The sequence below is a fragment of the Bidens hawaiensis genome, unplaced genomic scaffold (assembly GCF_021521415.1).
Source record: "Bidens hawaiensis isolate Kalapana, Puna unplaced genomic scaffold, B.hawaiensis_p1.1 tig00039455_1, whole genome shotgun sequence".
Lineage (NCBI taxonomy): Eukaryota > Viridiplantae > Streptophyta > Magnoliopsida > Asterales > Asteraceae > Bidens > Bidens hawaiensis.
In genome coordinates this window covers 64,353-83,752 of record NW_027496930.1, presented here as the reverse complement: position 1 = coordinate 83,752, position 19,400 = coordinate 64,353, and the positions used below count along the sequence as shown (strand labels likewise).

The 19,400-nt window shown below is 42.2% G+C and overlaps 1 protein-coding gene and 1 pseudogene across 2 annotated transcripts; one reads left to right on the top strand and one right to left on the bottom strand.

The window, feature by feature from the left end:
- The first annotated feature begins 566 nt into the window (after positions 1 to 566).
- LOC143591206 (uncharacterized) lies at positions 567 to 901 on the top strand. Its single transcript, XM_077071480.1, has one exon. It carries the CDS (start codon positions 586 to 588, stop codon positions 814 to 816), a length of 231 nt encoding a protein of 76 aa, XP_076927595.1. The 5' UTR covers positions 567 to 585; the 3' UTR covers positions 817 to 901.
- A 10,971-nt stretch (positions 902 to 11,872) lies between these two features.
- On the bottom strand, positions 11,873 to 17,881 carry LOC143591205 (putative casein kinase II subunit beta-4; annotated as a pseudogene). Its single transcript, XR_013145616.1, has 6 exons — positions 17,726 to 17,881; positions 16,163 to 16,381; positions 15,241 to 15,347; positions 14,991 to 15,155; positions 14,408 to 14,544; positions 11,873 to 12,041 (listed from the first exon to the last, which is right to left on the bottom strand). The product of XR_013145616.1 is annotated as a putative casein kinase II subunit beta-4 (transcript).
- Positions 17,882 to 19,400: the final 1,519 nt, after the last annotated feature.

The following is a 19,400-nucleotide window of genomic DNA, read 5'->3' as shown; positions in this document are numbered from 1 at the left end:
TTTGTCTTCAAGTTATAATTTTTCTGCAATTTAGCATTAGAAGCTCATAACTTGTATTAACAATGTATAAATATAATATAAGGGTGTGTTAATACATACGCAATTTTATTTAAGTGGTGTTGTTCATATTCAAGTTTATGTTATATTGTAATGAAATCTAGTGTGGATGTCATTTCGGTGGCAACTGTACAAATCCACATAGGTTAACAGTAGGTTCGGTAACGGGTCAAAATGCTAGTTTTTTGATACATGTGCGTCGTTAATATCAAAAAATCAGTTGCCAAACTAAATACAAGTGGAACATTCTTACATTCAACCACATGAAAAACAATTTTTTTAACAGCATTTGGAACCACTCTTAATACCCACATGAGCCATCAACCGTCTATACTGATTTGACGCTTCAGGCCTGATTTTGACACCCTTGAGTTAGGTTTCAAACTGGAGACCTTATCACCTTAAGATCACAAGCCTTAACCTTAACCATCACCCTCGTGCCGTTGGATATGACGTCCCTTTTGCATATGAAAAACAGTTAAATATATTGAATATTATCCTGTACATTTCTTTTCAGGTGAGATCAAAATGGGAAACAAACCCGCCAAGGAAAGAGAGGAAGCGGTAGTGAAAGTTGTACCACCACTGGACCGTGCATACGTGCGTTGGCTTGCTAAAGATCTTGAAAGAGTTCATGGCTATGTTCCCTCAAAGCCGCGTGCAGTAAAGCCACCAGACCATTACATTGAATACATGCGGATGAATGGATGGTTGGATTTGGACCTAAACGATCCTGACCTCGCACATTTATTCGGTTAGTAGCGTGTGTGTCAAGTCATCATTCATAGTGGTAAACGAAAGTCAACCGTGTCTAGTGAAAACTGTGAGCAATATTTTGATGTAAACTCATGACTTGTAGATTTTTTTTTTCTTCGAAAAACATGGTTCAAATGCTGATGCCATACAGAAAAGTTGTATTTACTGTTTTTCTCGCATAACTGCATTAACAACTTTGGAACGATGATCAGGATGCGGTGGTGATAACTCAAGAACGTTCGTGGGTCACCATTTCTAAACGTCTGCACTCCAAATCCTTGCCTCTTGCGTCCGTGCCATGATCGGCGTATGCATTCCGGTTTCTGCAACATATGATCACATGATTAAGCAATTGAACTAAAGAATCAAATGATGAATATCCGAAGATAGACTCCTAAATGGGTTGTGTTGTTGGCGGGTTAAAGCCGACACGAACCCGAAAATCGTGTCACACAAACATGACGTGTATTCACATGTTGACACGAACACAACCCATTTAACCCAAAAACTAGTTTCTTTTGCATATTAAATACTTTAAAATTCTAAATGTACAAATTACTTTTATTTTCTTAAGCATTTATGTTTTGACTATAATTAATTTTAAACTTTTAAATGCGGTACAAGAAAATAACCAAATAGTACAAATTATTATACAGAACTCATTTTAAGAAAAGGAAAAGAAAGAGGGTTAAACGGGTTAACCCACGAACTTGTTAGGTTGACGCGAACATGACCTGACCTGTTTAGATCTTACCTGAAATGGTAGTAGCCAAGACCATGCTTAACACCCCACTTGAATTCACTTGCATACATACTACCATATTCATAGCCATGAACACCACATCTGTGGCTGCGACCACTACACCATTCAACAGCGTAGTAGCCAAGACCATGTTTAACGTGGGACCCACTTAATTTTTTTTACTTTTTTAGGATTCAACACCCAAAAGTGTCGGCTAAGCTTTAGTCGACTTAGCATACGTGACAAGTTTTGATTGGTTCAAAATGAGGTTGTATGCTAAAAAAGCCATACGTCGCAAAAAAAATAAAAATAAGAAATAGCATGTCTATTTTAGTAATCTTTCCCTAATTAACTTGTTAAAATTGTGACGTTATTGAGATTATATCAACAAGACTATTACATATTGCGAGAGCATTGAGTAACAATCTCCTATTTTATCAAGAATTGATGTATATCAACATTGACAATATTGGGCCGGTGATCATTTGGTCTAGCGGCATCAGCTGAGGTGGATAACACCCCAGTTGAGGTGGATAAGACTCCGAGAGTTGAGGTCACAAGTTCGAATCCCACTTTCAGCATGAAACATCTTGCTACCATAGCAGGGATGTCATTAACCTCTCAGGCATAAACAAGTCAGAAGGTTTTACGAGCTGGCAGTTTCCTCCTGAAACAGGTTGGCTTCATCCTTGAGCGTTAGTTCAAACTAACAATGGAAGGTTGGAATCCCGTCTTAGATATTGACACACCTGAGCTATAAAAAAGCATATTGGCATCGCCGTTTAGAAAAAAGCATTGACAATATAGCTAGTCACTCAAGTATCCTTTAGTAATAAACAACCCATAAGACTTGAACCTCAAATCAATCTTAAACAATGTTTTAACTTTTTATGTTTCTCAATCAAGATTCAAAGTGATTAAAACAAATATCATTGAAAACTTTATAATAAATAGAAAAAAATTCACAATAGTACAACTTAGTTGTACCACGAAGGTTTTAAACTGAGATATTGCTCCTAAAACAATTGACTGATTAACAGTCCAATAATATAAAAGATTCATCAAGACCAAGTTTACGTCAGTTTTTAATTTATTACAGAATCATATCTATGGTTGCATATTGGTTGGATCTCCATGGTCTAATACTGAAGAGGTAGGTCCCAGCAGAGCCCAGTTGGACCCGCAAGACTCAACTTAAACAGGGACGTCTGCGCAGAGACCAACTGGATCCGCAGGACCAACCATGCTCAGAGACGTGACGTCCTTACGCGCAGTACGCAAGCTGGTCCCGCAGGAAATGCCTCCCAATGGTGAAGGACTCCGCCTGTCCCCGCAGCCTCGGATACAAGCCATTAGGGAAGGCCACCCGCGCAGCATGGCTACACGCACAAGGCACTTAGCTCTCGATCATTCAGTGTCACCTGAAGGAATGAGCCAAGCCGGGAGCAATCCCGCACAGAGGCGGGAGGGGGAATACTCCCGCCCAAATAAGCCAGTCCGTATACTGAAGGATCTTTTACTGTACCTGACGAGGTATGGGCGAAAGATCTGATCAGAGATACGACAGCTCACTGATACAGTATGGCGAGCAGCATGCTCCTGTACTGTATCACTATTAGCCGCTGCCTACTCACCAACTACTGCCATACCACGTGCGTAGCCGTCAGTTGGTGGAACAGGAATAGTGTACAGCAGGCCTGGTCGCTATCAGCCGCTACCTACCCACCAACTACCAGCAGGGCACGTGCGTAGGCTACTGTTGGTGGAACAGGAACACTGTTGCAGCCGGCCATACCTCTTTGGAAACCTACCTTCGGCTATAAATACCCCAAATGGTATGATCATATCTTATGACATTATCATATTATCATCATATACCTGATATCTGCTCTAGCAATCTCTTAATATACTTTTATATTTAAAGAGCAATCTAGTCTGATTCTCACGCCGGAGGGTGGTCAAAAGGAGGAACCCCCCCCCCCTTCTCAGTGACGAGCTCACGGTGTCTGTTTTGCAGGTTATCAGAAGAACCATCTTCCAAGGGTCTAACCCCTCGTGGGAAACATCTCTCCAACCCCCAGGTTACCAGTAATCTGCCCGGGGTCTGGTTAGTGTTTCTTCATTGGCGCCATCCGTGCATAAAGCTAGAACTTTATTTTTCTCCAGTTTTTTCAAACTTCTACAAAGATGGTTAGAGAAATTCCGGTAACCACAACCCCAGCTACTGGGATGAACACCGGCAACACAGTTTTTACGAACACTACCCCGGCTACCGAAGCCGGGGCAAGTGAAGTAAATTTTACGAACACTACCCCACTTACCAAAGCTGTGCAAGTGCAGTAAATGATCACCTATTGGGATCCACCGATATCCAGTTTGAGAAACGAAGACTCCCCCGCCAGACTCTCGATGAAGTTAAGGCATGGGCGGAGGCACGACAAAAGGAATTCCAGGCTGAGTTGGACGAACGCTTGCGTTCCGTGCAACAGGCCGACGAATTCGAATACTGGGAGGATGACTCGGAGGAATCCGACTCCGACGCGAACCCTCGCCATAGGGCAAAAGGGAAGCGTAAGGAAACGGAATCCCAACCGAAAAGGCATTTTGGACAAGCCTTCAAACCAAAAAGCACAGGTGGAAGTCCAAGGGACTTCTCTAAAACGTTCAGACCAAACGTTGCAAATGCAGGAACGTCCAAATTTGCAAGGGACATTGCTGAAGCAATCGCCCCAAAGAGTGCCAAACAAATGCCTAACATAGGCACATATGACGGTATATCTGATCCAGACGATCATTTGAACAGGTTCATAGCGGGGGCAACCGTCAGTAATTGGACGGAACCCACGTGGTGTTACATGTTCCAAATGACGCTGGTGGGGGCTGCTAGAGCATGGTTCGATCGTCTACCGGTCAACCACATCTACGACTGGGCAGACTTCCAACAGAAGTTCAGCCAACACTTCAGCCAGCAACGGAAGTATACCGAGGAGCAATGGACAATCCTCAAATGCATACGAGAGGAAGATGAATCTCTGCCAAACTTCATCACTCGCTTCAACTCAAAGAAGCTAAGTTTGGGCAATATCAGCGAAGATCTTGTTCGCGCTGCCTTCATCCAGGGCGCACATGACCCAGAGCTCATCCGCACCCTAACGGGTAAAGATGGCATGCCATCCACATGGGATGGCATCATGACAGCAGCAAAACGCTATGCGGAAACGGAGAAGCAGCTGGGTAAAGATCTCCCACAGAGCACAAACCTCTACACCCAGAGGACGAGAGAGGACAACATCCTCACCGCCAGACTAAATAAAAAGCGAAAGCTAGGCATTTGGCAGTCAAGGGTAAACTTTGACACCTCATCCGGCTTGCAACATAGAGTGGGCGGAAGGGATAATGTACAGCCGCACCGAAACTCCAGATGGACGCCACTCACCAAAAGCGTCACTGAGATATTCGCCACTGAAGAGCTCCCGTGGCCAAAACCTCCGATAATCCGACATCGTCACGATGCTGATCGGAGCAAATACTGTGACTTTCACAAGACAAAGGGCCACAACACTGAAGAATGCATAGATGTAAAAGACATGGTCGAAGCATTTGTCAGAAATGGGACGCTCGCGCACCTCGTGGCGCAATAAAGGCTGAGCAGGCGGATGCGTGTAGAACCCCAGCTGGGGAAAACACGAATCAATTCCAGCTTCAAAATCGAGACTACATGCTGCGTAAAGAACGAGATCCCGAACCAGGTGCGTATCGGCTCGATGGCACTCCCATCCCAACAAGGAAGGGAGCTCATTTACACAGTCTGCATGTAAATCAATTCCAATTTGTAAAGAAAAGGCCAAGAGCCACTTCTAATGGAAATGATTCTCTTTAAGAACACCGAAGCTGATGATTTTACATTGATACTTTTCTGAACTAATATGCCGGTTTTCACCGCATAATTACGTCGTCATTGCATGGGAAGGCGGTCCTACCCGCACGAACCCAGCAACGTGACAAACCTTCACGCAGGTCAGTTGAAGGGGAAAAGTTCAGTTATCCCATTAAATGAAAGTGCCGGTCTATCCGCATGAATCATGAAAGGAAAATGAACACTAACCTATCGACAACCGCGCGTCGAACGGTTCAAAACAAAATTCTTAAAAAAGGTAAGAAAAACCTACACGCAGGTCAGATAAGGGTAAAGTTTTGCCATCCTACTAAGTGCAAGTGACGGTTCTACCCGCACAATCACGAAAGAGGAAGCAAAACTTCACACCTATTATCAACCACGTTTAAAGGTTAACTTATCCTCAAAAGGTAAGAAAAACCTACACGCAGGTCAGATAAGGGTAAAGTTTTGCCATCCTACTAAGTGCAAGTGACGGTTCTACCCGCACAATCACGAAAGAGGAAGCAAAACTTCACACCTATTATCAACCACGTTCAAAGGTTAACTTATCCTCAAAAGGTAAGAAAAACCTACACGCAGGTCAGATAAGGGTAAAGTTTTGCCATCCTACTAAGTGCAAGTGACGGTTCTACCCGCACAATCACGAAAGAGGAAGCAAAACTTCACACCTATTATCAACCACGTTCAAAGGTCAACTTATCTTAATGCCTTAGAAATTTCGAAAAGGAAAACCTACACGCAGGTCAGATATAAGTTAAAGTTTAGCCATCCTACCAAGTGCAAGTGACGGTTCCACCCGCACAATCACGAAGGAGGAAGCGAAACTTTAACCCACTATCAACCACGTTCAAAGGTTCTTATTCTAAACACTTGGAAAATTGCTAATTTAAACTAAGTATGCAAGTCATAAGTTTATAAAGCAAGGAACCCAAAGAAGGAAATAACAATCTTATACGCAAAAAGATTAATATTTCAAGAATATATTACAAGAATGGCCGGGAAACTACCCGCCTAAAAGAAAAAAAAAAAAAAAAAAAAAAACTATACAAGTCTTAGCAATGGGAAGGGATCTTCAGGATCAAGCTTCAGGGACGCTTCCACTTGGACCCGCTCCGTCAGAAGAACGGGGTGGTTCGAGGAACGCTTTGAGGACAGCTAACCCATCATCAGCAGCAGCTACTTCGTCCACCTTCTCCACCACTGGATGCGGGAAGGCGGCGTATTGGTTCAATGCTTGGTCATAAATGGCTTCGGTATCCACATTGAACAAAGGGAAGTTGGAAGGCGGGACGCCTTTCTCAACAAACCCTAGACCAAGCAAGAAGCCGGCCTTTTCCCCATCCTCATGAGAAGCGTTGAGGGCTGCGGTCATAGCATCATCATAAGAGGTCTCTGAAAAGACCCGACGCACAACCTACAAAGAAAACACAAGTATTAGAACCTTTTCTTACAAAAGAAAAGCGTGAAGATAAAACTAAACATACCTGAGGCAACGCTTCTCGAAGAAGCCATTGGAGGGCAGCTTGAGCTTCGTTATGGGCGCGTTCGGCTTCGCTCTTGTTAAGGTTGACAAGTAAAACTTCCTTTGCGGCAGCCTCTTCGACGCCCTTAAGCTTCCGCTGGGTCTGGTCAAGCACCCCCCTCTGGTCCAGGATTTCCTGGAGTTTCTTGGCATCTTCCATTGCCAAGGCATCATGAGCGCGTTGGAGAGCCTCTAATTTGCCTTTCAGCTCCTCATTCTCCACACGCAAAGGCTCAGCAACGGCTTCAGCCTTGGCAGCCCTCTCGGTTGCGTTTCGCGCAGTCTCCCTGGCCAGCCGAAGCTGTTCATTCACAGCTTGGGCAGCCTTGGAGCGGGCCTCGAGTCGCGCCTGAACTTCAACCTCGAGAGCCTTGAAGGCCTTCTCCTTGTCGGCGGCAGCTGCCGCCAGCTGTTGGTTCTCCTCCCGAAGAGCACGCGCCTCAGATATGTCCTTGGCGCGAGCTGCTTTCAACTTGTCGTTTTCACGACAAAGCAGCTCGACGCGCGGCTGCATCCGGGCCTGGAGAACCCGAAGCTCATTAGTTAGCCTACCCTCCTGGTAGCTAACCATGGCTTCCCCCAACGCACCCGGAGTAGCAGCGTGGCGAGCCCAGTCCACGCACTCCACAGGTGTGCGAAGGGTTGTTCCTCGGCGTATGTTCCATCGCGGAACATACACTTCATTGGAATCCGACACTGCAAAAGAAAACAAAGGCAGTAAGGAAAAGATGATAAAAAACAAGGGGAAAAGAAAGGAACCCTACGCACCTGTAGGGTCAATGACAGGCCGATAGCCGCCAAACCCATCACCTGAACCTAAAGGAAATCCATCCAACAGGTCAGGCAGACGGGAAGGTGGCAAAGATCGGCGGGAAGCCCTGCGCGTACCTGATGGTCCGGCCATCGGTGCCGGTGGCACGGGCATGGTGGCAGCCGCCGAGGTCGCCGTTGTGGTCGCCGCCGCGGTCGCCGCCTCGTAGGCAGCAGCAGTAACCGCCGGCTCTGTGAAGGATGCTGTAAAAATCGCACTCACAGCCGGCGGTGACGTCATCTCAACTGGAACAGTCTGCTCAGAGGGAGCAACTGAACCAGTGGTAGCAGGCGCAGGCACCTGGGTCGACGCCTCAGGTAGGCTGACCAAGCCTACCGTCATTGGCGGAAGGGTACTCCTCTGCGCTTCACCCCGGAATGCGTCAACATCCACGCCTGCACAAAGAAGAAAGTGTTAGATAAATTTATGAAGTAATAAATCTGCAAAGACATTATGATTGTACTTACGGGTTTTCTTGACCCTGAACGTACGGACGGGCGGGGAGGAACCCGATGGAGCCGGCCTTTTGGTACCGGTCACCGTCGTCTTCGTTGGTTCTCCGGAGGTAACGGCCGTAGCCTCCGGAGCAGTGGTCTCCTCACCATCGGGGTTCCCCGCCACCTCTTCACTATCTGACTCCGAGTCAGATAGAACCACCGGACCAGCCGTGGAGGCCTTCTCCTTCTCCTTCCCTTTCCCGCCGGCAGCAGCTTTCTTCTTCCGCACCAGTGGAGAAGCATCTGAGGATTCCTCAGAAGAAGACAGGTCAAGAATTCCAACAGCGGGTACAGCATTAAGGGGTTGAGGAAAGAATATCGCCTTACCTGGCCGCCGGTGGCTCAGGATCTCGTGGCCCAGCGGATAGACCTCCACAAAACGATCCGCCGTTTGCTCCAGGATGGGCAACTCGCCCTCGTCCAGAGCACGAGTACCCATCCGCGCGGGACCGTCGGTTTCCCGCGGGAACAGAAGCGACTCCAAATTATTTCCCTCTGAAAGAAAAGAAACAGTTAGAAGACAAACTTGTATCAAAAAGAAAGACAAGACATACCATAGGGAATAGAGTTCAAACCGTATTCGAGAAGGATGGGAACCTGAGACGCATCCTTCCACACCCGGCTCATCCCTAACATGACCATCCCGGACTCCGCAAACCGGTAAACCGGAGATTGGATCCGGGATATCTTCGAAAACCATTCCGCCTCCTGGTAGTTGGGGGCGTGAAGGCTCGGTATCGCTTGGCCATTCTTAAACTTCATGGCAAGGGGGATGGCGCGGGCAGAAATGTAGAAGAATTCCTGCTTCCACGCGCGAAGACTGCGCTCGGTGTCGCAAATCTTCAGACCCTTAATACGGGTCGTCAAGGTGTACCACCCCTGGATGCACCTCCAGGTATAGAAGGTCATCAGGCGGTCCACATGGGGCTCGATGCCCAAAATCCGGCACACCCACTCAAAATGGCGAATCTTGACGATCGCCATGGGGTGCAGCTCGGTCAAATGAACACCGTGCCTCTCAAGGACACGGTAAACAAATTTAGTCAATGGAAATCTAAGATTCCCATAGACAAAAAATGCAGCATAAACCCCGATCTTGCCTCTGGGGGCATCGTACACGGTCTGGTGGGATTCAGGAAACTCAGGCTCGAGATGATCGAGCATGAACTTCCTGACAACATACCGGTACTGATCGCCGGGCAGAGCACACTGGCACTCGCCAGCAGTACCCCTGTCATCGGCTATAGCTTCAGCATCACGAGAAGACATCTTGCAGAGAAAGAAGAGAACGATTTCGAGAGAATGCTCGATTGAATAAAGGAGTATTCGCCGGAAATCGCCTTAAGGATGAAGAGAAGAGTGAAAAGTGTGAATTGCAAATAACCCTCTCCCCCTTTATATAGTAATCGCAATTAATGCGGTGAATTTAATGCGGAGGAGAGAGAAATTGAATGTGCAATGAAACTATGACACGTGGCAAAAAGCAGGCTGGCAACAGCTGTTGAAAGGACGTGTGCCAGAGATTTCGCGGCCACGCACCCGAAAAATCGCGCCCACGCGCCTGAAAAAGCGACTGGAATGACCATGTTCTGTCACGTCACCATAACTTCCTGCACGTCCTGACAGTCAGAAGAAACCGTCGCACGACGTTTCAGAGGTTTGGACTTATCTTTTCACCAACTCTTCGAATTTCAAAATTCAAAATTCGAAAATATTAAAAAGTAAGCGGGAAAATACCCCTTACCCCTTGGCAAGCAAGTAACCGTAAGACGGATGCGGGTACAGTGTAAAGGCAAAACCCTTCACATACCTAGCACCCGCAGGGAATTGAAGCCAAATAAACCTTGGCAAACAAATAACCGTAAGACGGCTGCGGGTACAGTGTTAAGGCAAAACCCTTCACATACCTAACACCCGCAGGGAATTGAAGCCAAGAAAACCTTGGTGAACAAGTAACCGTAAGACGGATGCGGGTACAGTGTAAAGGCAAAACCCTTCACATACCTAGCACCCGCAGGGAATTGAAGCCAAGTACCTCGGCAACCAAGTAACTATAAGACGGGTGCGGGTACAGTGTAAAGGCAAAACCCTTCACATACCTAGCACCCGCAGGGAATTGACGCCAGGAATACCTTGGAAGTAAAGTAACCGTAAGACGAGCACAGGTACAGTGTTAAAGCAAAACCCTTCACATACCTAGCGCTCCGCTGGGAATTGAAACCAAGAAGGATCTTCTGGGCAATGCTTGCGGAAACGGAAATAACATCCCCGCATAGCGGGAACGTCGAGAACTACGTTGTTTGAAGCTCCAAGATGGAATTGGTGGTCTTAACATAATTGATCACTATGTTCAAAACTACCAAAACCTCATGGAAAATACATACAACTGGGACTCAATGCTCCTGACTTGCGAGGAGGTTACAGACCTACCCGCATCATACCCAAAGACCAAGCAGGAAACTCGGGCATTTCTGCAAGTGACAAGGACTTCCGCGGAAAGAATCCCCATGGAAAACCTTACAAAACCCTTTTCAAAACCCTTTGCTCAAGTCCAAAAGTTCACCTCACTTTATTAAACACTCATGAGAAGAACATTGGACTGGGGGGACTTGAAGAGGTAGGTCCCAGCAGAGCCCAGTTGGACCCGCAAGACTCAACTTAAACAGGGACGTCTGCGCAGAGACCAACTGGATCCGCAGGACCAACCATGCTCAGAGACGTGACGTCCTTACGCGCAGTACGCAAGCTGGTCCCGCAGGAAATGCCTCCCAATGGTGAAGGACTCCGCCTGTCCCCGCAGCCTCGGATACAAGCCATTAGGGAAGGCCACCCGCGCAGCATGGCTACACGCACAAGGCACTTAGCTCTCGATCATTCAGTGTCACCTGAAGGAATGAGCCAAGCCGGGAGCAATCCCGCACAGAGGCGGGAGGGGGAATACTCCCGCCCAAATAAGCCAGTCCGTATACTGAAGGATCTTTTACTGTACCTGACGAGGTATGGGCGAAAGATCTGATCAGAGATACGACAGCTCACTGATACAGTATGGCGAGCAGCATGCTCCTGTACTGTATCACTATTAGCCGCTGCCTACTCACCAACTACTGCCATACCACGTGCGTAGCCGTCAGTTGGTGGAACAGGAATAGTGTACAGCAGGCCTGGTCGCTATCAGCCGCTACCTACCCACCAACTACCAGCAGGGCACGTGCGTAGGCTACTGTTGGTGGAACAGGAACACTGTTGCAGCCGGCCATACCTCTTTGGAAACCTACCTTCGGCTATAAATACCCCAAATGGTATGATCATATCTTATGACATTATCATATTATCATCATATACCTGATATCTGCTCTAGCAATCTCTTAATATACTTTTATATTTAAAGAGCAATCTAGTCTGATTCTCACGCCGGAGGGTGGTCACAAGGAGGAACCCCCCCCCCCTTCTCAGTGACGAGCTCACGGTGTCTGTTTTGCAGGTTATCAGAAGAACCATCTTCCAAGGGTCTAACCCCTCGTGGGAAACATCTCTCCAACCCCCAGGTTACCAGTAATCTGCCCGGGGTCTGGTTAGTGTTTCTTCAAATACAAAGATATATAATCCTGTGGGGTCTTGTTTCGGTTCTTCCATGTACTGATCACAATAAATGCGTTCAAGTTCAACATAAGTTCTTCAAATCAGCGATATTGTAGATGACTTATTAGTTGCAGGAGACGGCTTGGTTGTCTTAGATTCCCCAAGCTTTCATCCCAAACCTGAAATTAAGGTTTGTAAGTTACAACCCGCAATGATTTGAAGAACCCTAACATTAAAGTGAAGGATGATACTGGACTTAAGAGGTGCAACCGAGCCGAGCTGCTCGCAAGCTACTCAAGATCGGCTCGTTAAAAAGCTCGATCGAGCAGAACTTCATCGAGCCTGATCCCGAGCTCGAGCCTAAAAGCAAGCTCGTTTAATAAACGAGCCCGAGCATCACTTAACGAGCTCGAGCCGGCTCGCGAGCCTAAACGAGCCTGTCATTTATATAATTTTTTAAAATATATATTTAATAATTATTAATTAATATATGTAATGTTATAAAAAATAAGTAAAAATAACTAAATAATATATATTATTTTATACATAAAATTATAATAGCAAAAAAAATATATAAAAATACTTATAATTATATAAAAAAATAATTAATAAATAGTAAACGAGCCGAGCCCGAGCCGAGCTCGAGCTTTGAAAATAGAGCTCGAAACGAGCCGAGCTCGAGCTCTGCATAAGTTAAACGAGCCGAGCTCGAGCCTAGTCGAGCTCGGCTCGTTTGCACCCCTAATATTTATTACTGGTACTCGGGTTATCAATTTCACTATCCACATCCTTGTTATCAATATAAGCGTATCAAGCCACCAAAACATAACCTGAAGATTTGCATGTCTATCATCTACACACTATAGCTTACCCATAGATAATAAACGTGCAAGAGTTAATTTCCATACCCACAACTAGTGATCCTTCAGCTCTCCAGGCGCATGTGTATTAAATTCAAATTATTTCTTTTTTTAAATTAATGGACAATTATGCATCTGCTACTTTGTACAACCTTCCAAAATACCACCTATTGAAGCATCTCATTATAAGTATTCTTATTATCAAGATTACTTGAAGATTTACATATTCACGTATCTGCCTCTTTTAGATTTTTGGTACTAATAAGATTCTATTTTCGAATTTTTGCATATCCAATTGAAGCATCTGATCCAGTGGCTAAAGCGGTCGCTATAGCGCGCTATGTGGCGATGCTGTAGGCCCCGCTATATGCTGTTTAGCGACCACAAAGCGTGAAAATAGCGAGCTTTCAGTTTTCTTAAATATTAATAGTGTTTTTTTTCCACCAATTAGCACCTCAATTCCAGATTTGGTGTTTATTTTATCAAGTGTGAACTCAATCACAGGTACGGTGTTTCCTTTTATCGCTAAATATGAAATAACGAATCGTTTATCGCTAAGTAGCATATAAGTAGCTTGTTGTTATTGACAACTATGTGAAGAATACTATAACGGCTTCTCAATATGATGTTGGATCCTCACTATCCAGAAAACAAAACAATACTGAATAAAAGTACATTTTATTTTTTGCAAAATCCCAATAATAAAAGTATGGTTACTTGCAAATATTGCCCAAAAGTTACCAAATGAAGGAATTTTAGAGCAAAACAGCATTAGATCGGAGGTAACAGACATGTAAAAGCTTGTCCTACGTGTTCACAAGAAGTGAAAGATGAATTAAAGGCGTGCCTAAAAACAAAAAAATCCAAGAAGACAAATGATGGCTTATGAGGACGAGGTAAGTGAGATTCCTAATGTTCAAATCTACTGACTCCAAGCCTCTTGTTTTGAATATTAGAAAATCTTAATTACCTTATCCCCATTTTAACTCGAAAATTGAGGATCCGACATCACCTTGAGAAGCCATTATACTATTCTTCAAATAAAGTGAACAAAAGGCACTAGATGAGACGTTCCAATCGGATATGCAAAAGTTCTAATATATAATAATTACTAATTAGTACCAAAAAAATCTAAAACAAACAGATACCTTGATATGCAGACCTTCAAGTAATTTAGATGAGAAGAATTATTCGAATAAGATGCTTCAATCGATGGTATTGTGGAAGGTTATATAGAGTAGCAGATGCATAATTGTGCATTATATAAAAAAAGAAAGAATTAATTTGAGTTTAATACGCACGTTCCTCAAGAATTTAACGATTGCCTAGTACGTTGGTATGGATATGGAAATCAATTCTTGCATTTCTATCATCTATACTCTGTGCATAAATGATAGACATGCAAATCTCCGGGTTATGTTTTAGTGGCTTTATATTGCGTAGACAAAAGGCATGCTTATAATTCATTCGTATTTCTGGTTTATTAATAAAAGAGTCAAACTTGTTTTGTTCAACATTGGTGTTCTTGTGTTTAATCAGAGGGGTCTGTGCCAACGAACAAGTTTACGCATATAATTTTGAACCAAGAAAAAAGGCAGATCAAATAACATTTCAGCATTAACTCGTTATCAACTTGGCTTGTTAGCAACTCACATGTTGTGAGGAAAAGAAAGATGACAACTAACCCCTCGTCATGGTTTATGCAGCTTGAAACCAAATACTCTTGGAACGAAGCTCTGCGTCGCTTTTTGAGGCTTTAAGTGGCCATAAGTCATCAAGAATAAGTGAGGAAAGGTGGTTCCAAAATAAGCACCATCAATATCTAAGGGAAAGTGAAGGAATAAATAATCTTAAATAATCATATTTATAGTTACCTTATATATTACATTGATATAGCAATATCATCCGTTTCTGTTAGTACGTCTCATTCAGATTGCATTTACGAAGGCAAGACACTTCAAATAAATAAAAAGGGAAAAGAAAGTAGGTCAAATGCATTCAACTTTTCAATTAAAATATACTGTTAATTGGTTATATTGATGAGAGAATCTTTTTGTAATCATATTTAAGAGATTACTTATTTCAAAACAGTTTAAAAAATGGTCAAAAAGTTGTTAATGTTAATGGGCCACCCGACCTGACCCATCCACTTAAAGCAACCCAAATTGACTTGTTACCCAACATGGCCCATATAAAAATACCCATTTGTATCCACATTTATTCAATTTTAAATCACAATTACAAACATTAGGTGTTGAGTAAGGATACTGCCTTGGTACTTTGTTCTCGGGTAGTAGATATCTTCACATTTGGGACAGTATATTTTCACAGTGCTGGAACACGGTATGTCTGATTGGCCAACAGGAAGACACGGTTGACACAGCAATACACTCGAGGACACCTTCCAAAATCATAGTCTTTATACTTTTCGAACTACAAAAATTCCAAAAAATAAGATATCTTATGACATGTAACAAGAGTTAAGAAAAAAATACAAAACAGGGAATATAACTATCACCATTGCGGACATGCCCTTGCTGGTTAAGATGTATCTAGCGTGAATCATGCCATATAACATCTCTGCTGCTGATTCAACCAGTTCATTTTGCTCTTCAGTGAACGCATCTGCTCATATACACAAAAACACAATACATTCAAATACCTATAAAAAAACGTATTATAAGTATGAGAATGAAACTATTATACAGTAACTAGATTATCGAATTAATAAGACGTGTAAGCATAACCATAAAACGTATTATAAGTGTGAGAATGAAACTATTATATAGTAACTAGATTATTGAATTAATAAGACGTGTAAGCATAACCATTTGTCGTTGCAATAGATATCTTATAGAGTGGAATCTAAACTAGTATGCATATTACCTAACTTAGCACAAATTTAGATATTATCAGATCAATCATAATTTTGAAACATAAGTGTATGTAGTCATGAAGCGGTTCAAAAGTTCATGTATAGTGTCATTATATCTACACATGTACAGCAAATGACGCGATACTTTAATGTTTGGTTACACTAAAATCTTCACACGCAAATGATCATGAGTCATGACTTAAAAAATACTCAATTTATTTTAGTTCAAATTTTGTAAATCGTTATTGTTTACACATATGAATTCATATACATAATCTGATTCTGCTTTTACTTTATAACGATTTTGTCCATTAATAATATTTCCTCCTTAACATTTTCTTAACAAAAGTAAATCCAATTTGCTGTCATTCAAATTCGTATATGTCCAAATCTATTTCAATAAACAGCCCTTCAATAACTACAGATCATGGCCATAGTATAACATGTGTTACTTGTGATCTACTTAATTCTTCTCAAGTTCATCATTTAAGTCAGTACTACCAAATCAATAAATACTGAAACTAGTTTCAAATTAGATGTCACAAAGACCAATAATACAGCTTACCATGAGACGATTCGACATCAAGAATCAAATCAAGCACATAGTCAAAATAAGGAACTTGGCTGCTCAATCCACATAAATTAAAATCATCCTGAATGTAATCATCATCAACTTCACAGAAGAAATTGTTTCCTCTCAAATTGCAAAACCATGAAATCCATGATGTATCATCCCCATCCGAACCACTAACATCAGACTCCTCACTATCTGTTTCAGATTCCACTGTAACCAGAAAGCAAAACAGAATCACATCAAGCATTAACAGAGTCAATATTCGTTTAATTTCATTTCAATCTACTAAGTGCAACGATATGAAATTAGGTTATGAAAATACTGAAATCACACATACTAATTTAAGCTACCAGACCGAACATTAACACACAATCAATACTAGTTCAAGTTCATTTCGATCTACTGAACGCAATAATATGAAATTAGGTCATGAAACACCTGAAATCACATATACTAGTTTAGGCTAACATTTCCACACAATCAATACTCGTTTAAGTTCATATAAAATAAAGTTATGAAATATCTGAAACCACAGTTACTAATTTAGGCTAACAAAGTGAACATCAACACATAGTCAATAGTCGTTTAATTTCATTTCAATCTACTGAGCGCAACAATATGAATTTAGGTCATGAAACTTCTGAAATCACATATAATAACTTAAGCTAACAAACTGAACTCGTTTAATTTCATTTCAGTTTACTGAATAGTGAATACAAGTATACAATGATATCAAATTAGGTCATCAAATATCTGAAATCACACATACTAATTTAAGCTAACAAATTGAACACTAACACACAGTCTATACTGGTTCAATTTTATTTCAATCTACTGAATCAACATATCAAATTAGGTCGTAAAATACCTGAAATCACATATACTAATTTGGGCTAACAAATTGAGCATTAACACACAGTCAATACTCGTTAATTTCATATAAAAGATGTTATGAAATACCTGAAATCACACATACTAATTTAGGCTAACAAACTCAGCATTAACACACAGTCTAGTTCAATCTCATTTCAATCTACTGAACGTAACGACATCAAATTAGGTCATGAAATATCTGAAGCACACAGTCAATGCTAGTTTAATTCCATTTCAATCTACTGAATGCAACGATGCAAATTAGGTTATAAAACTTCTGAAATAACACACTATTTTAGGCCAGCAAACTGAACACTAACACAAAGTCAACATTCAATTTGATTTCAATCAACACGACACAAAATAAGAATCATATACTAATTCAAGCTAAAAATGAACATTAACACACAGTCAATACTCGTTTAATTTCATTTCAATCTACCGAGCGCAACGATATCAAATTAGGTCATAATAAAATATCTGAAATCTCACATACTAATTTAGGCTAACAAACTAAGCATTAATACACAGTCAATACTCATTCAATTATCAAATTAGGTCACTAAACTATCACAAACACTAATTCAATACAACGAATAGCCGAACGAACCGTCGGAGCTGTTGTTTTTAGTAGTGGTGATAGTAGACGTTGAGATGTTGTCACGGCGGTGATCCTGAGACTTGTGGTGGCAGCGGCGGCGGAAGTTGACGGCATGTATAGCCTCTCTTTGTCCTTGTTTAAAAACCTAGGCGCTGATGTCGTCTTCTCTAAATGCTTATCCAGAACTTCGTTGATTCGTTTCCGATCTAACGAGCCACCGCCTCCAACCATCGCCGATGACGTCACCGACGGCGAGCCTCAAGGGAGGATGTACATATAGTAATAATAATAAATAATAATAGATCGGATTTGAATATGTTTGTGACCTAATTAATTAATTAATTAATTAAAGAGGATTTGAATGGTATTGTTGAAGAGAGGAAAACGGTGGTTAATCGGGTGGAGAAAGACGATGATAAACGTTAGGGGTTTTTTTCTTTTTTGTCTCGTTTTTTATATGATTATTATTATTATTATTATTATTATTATTGTAGTCTCTTAAATCTTAATGGCCATTAAGGTGCTTTGTTTTTATATGAGATAAAATAACTACGGTTTGCGGATCACAATTGCAGATATATGTAGAAGAAGAGGTGGACCAAACATGTGCAGTCTGCAAGAAGAAGACCGTTTATTTTTTAACGTCGGTAAACTAATAAAATAAACTAGTAGTGGTGTAGAAACTGTGTTAGTGAGGTGGTGGTGGTGTTAATGGTGATAGTGGTGGCGGACGGTGGGTGGTGGTGAATGGTGGTGGTAGGTGGTTGACATTAGTGGTGGTGGCGAACGGTGGGTGGTAGATGGTGGTGGTGGGTGGTGGACGATATCTGCGCGTGTGGTAGGTGGGGTGGACGGTGGCGAGGTGGGTGGTGGATGGTGGTGCTGGTGGTGGACAATGGGTGCTGGTAGGGTGTGGTGTTTTAAACTTTTACCCTTTGTAGACTTTAAAATATCTTAGAAGTAAATGGGCCAGGTTTGCACCAAGAAGAGCAAGCACAGACATTTTTTAATGAAACGTCTTCGAGAAAACAAATAGTCTGCAGATGGCAATATCTGCGCGTGGTTTGCACGGCACAGACAAAAGAGTTTGCGCAGACCTTTTTCAGAAAAATAAACAACACCTAAGAAACTACTTTTTAATTGTTCATAGTCTCTTAATTGTCAAAAGGTAACCTTAAGTCTAAATTGTTAAGAGGTAGTCTCTTAACCATTACTTTTTGATTCATTTATATTTGAATGAGTCAGATTTGAATAAGACTCTGTCCCATTCAGCAACACATATGAGTCTGACCAATTCATACCTAATATTAAGTTTTTAACTATTCAGATGTTTTCTGTCTGAAACCAAACAGGCTGAAGTCTAAATGAACCAGATGTTTTCATCTAAATGGTTCCATTCAGATGTAAACAAACTGCACTAAGATAAAGAGGTTACCAAATAGCCCTAACTTAATAGGGAGAGTTGTGGGCGGTGTTTCAAGGCATTTTGGGTGTAAAAAATGCTTCAAACTCTTAGTACAAAATGCTAGATGAGGACGAAGGTGGGGGCCAAGCCATGCAACCAGCAATGGGAAGGAAGGTGGTGAGTGGTGACATTTTGGACAATTTTCACTACAGGTGGTCTAACTATATATATGTAAATCCCGACCCAACGTATTCTACTTAATTGCTTTTTGACGTATAAAAATTTTGACGAAGCTCGATTTGAAGATTTAGTGACCCGATTTTAACCAAATTTGCATTAGTGATTTAATT

Bases quoted from the DNA above. Each gene is read 5' to 3' on its own strand.
- LOC143591206 (XM_077071480.1), top strand. From the start codon at position 586: ATGGGAAACAAACCCGCCAAGGAAAGAGAGGAAGCGGTAGTGAAAGTT.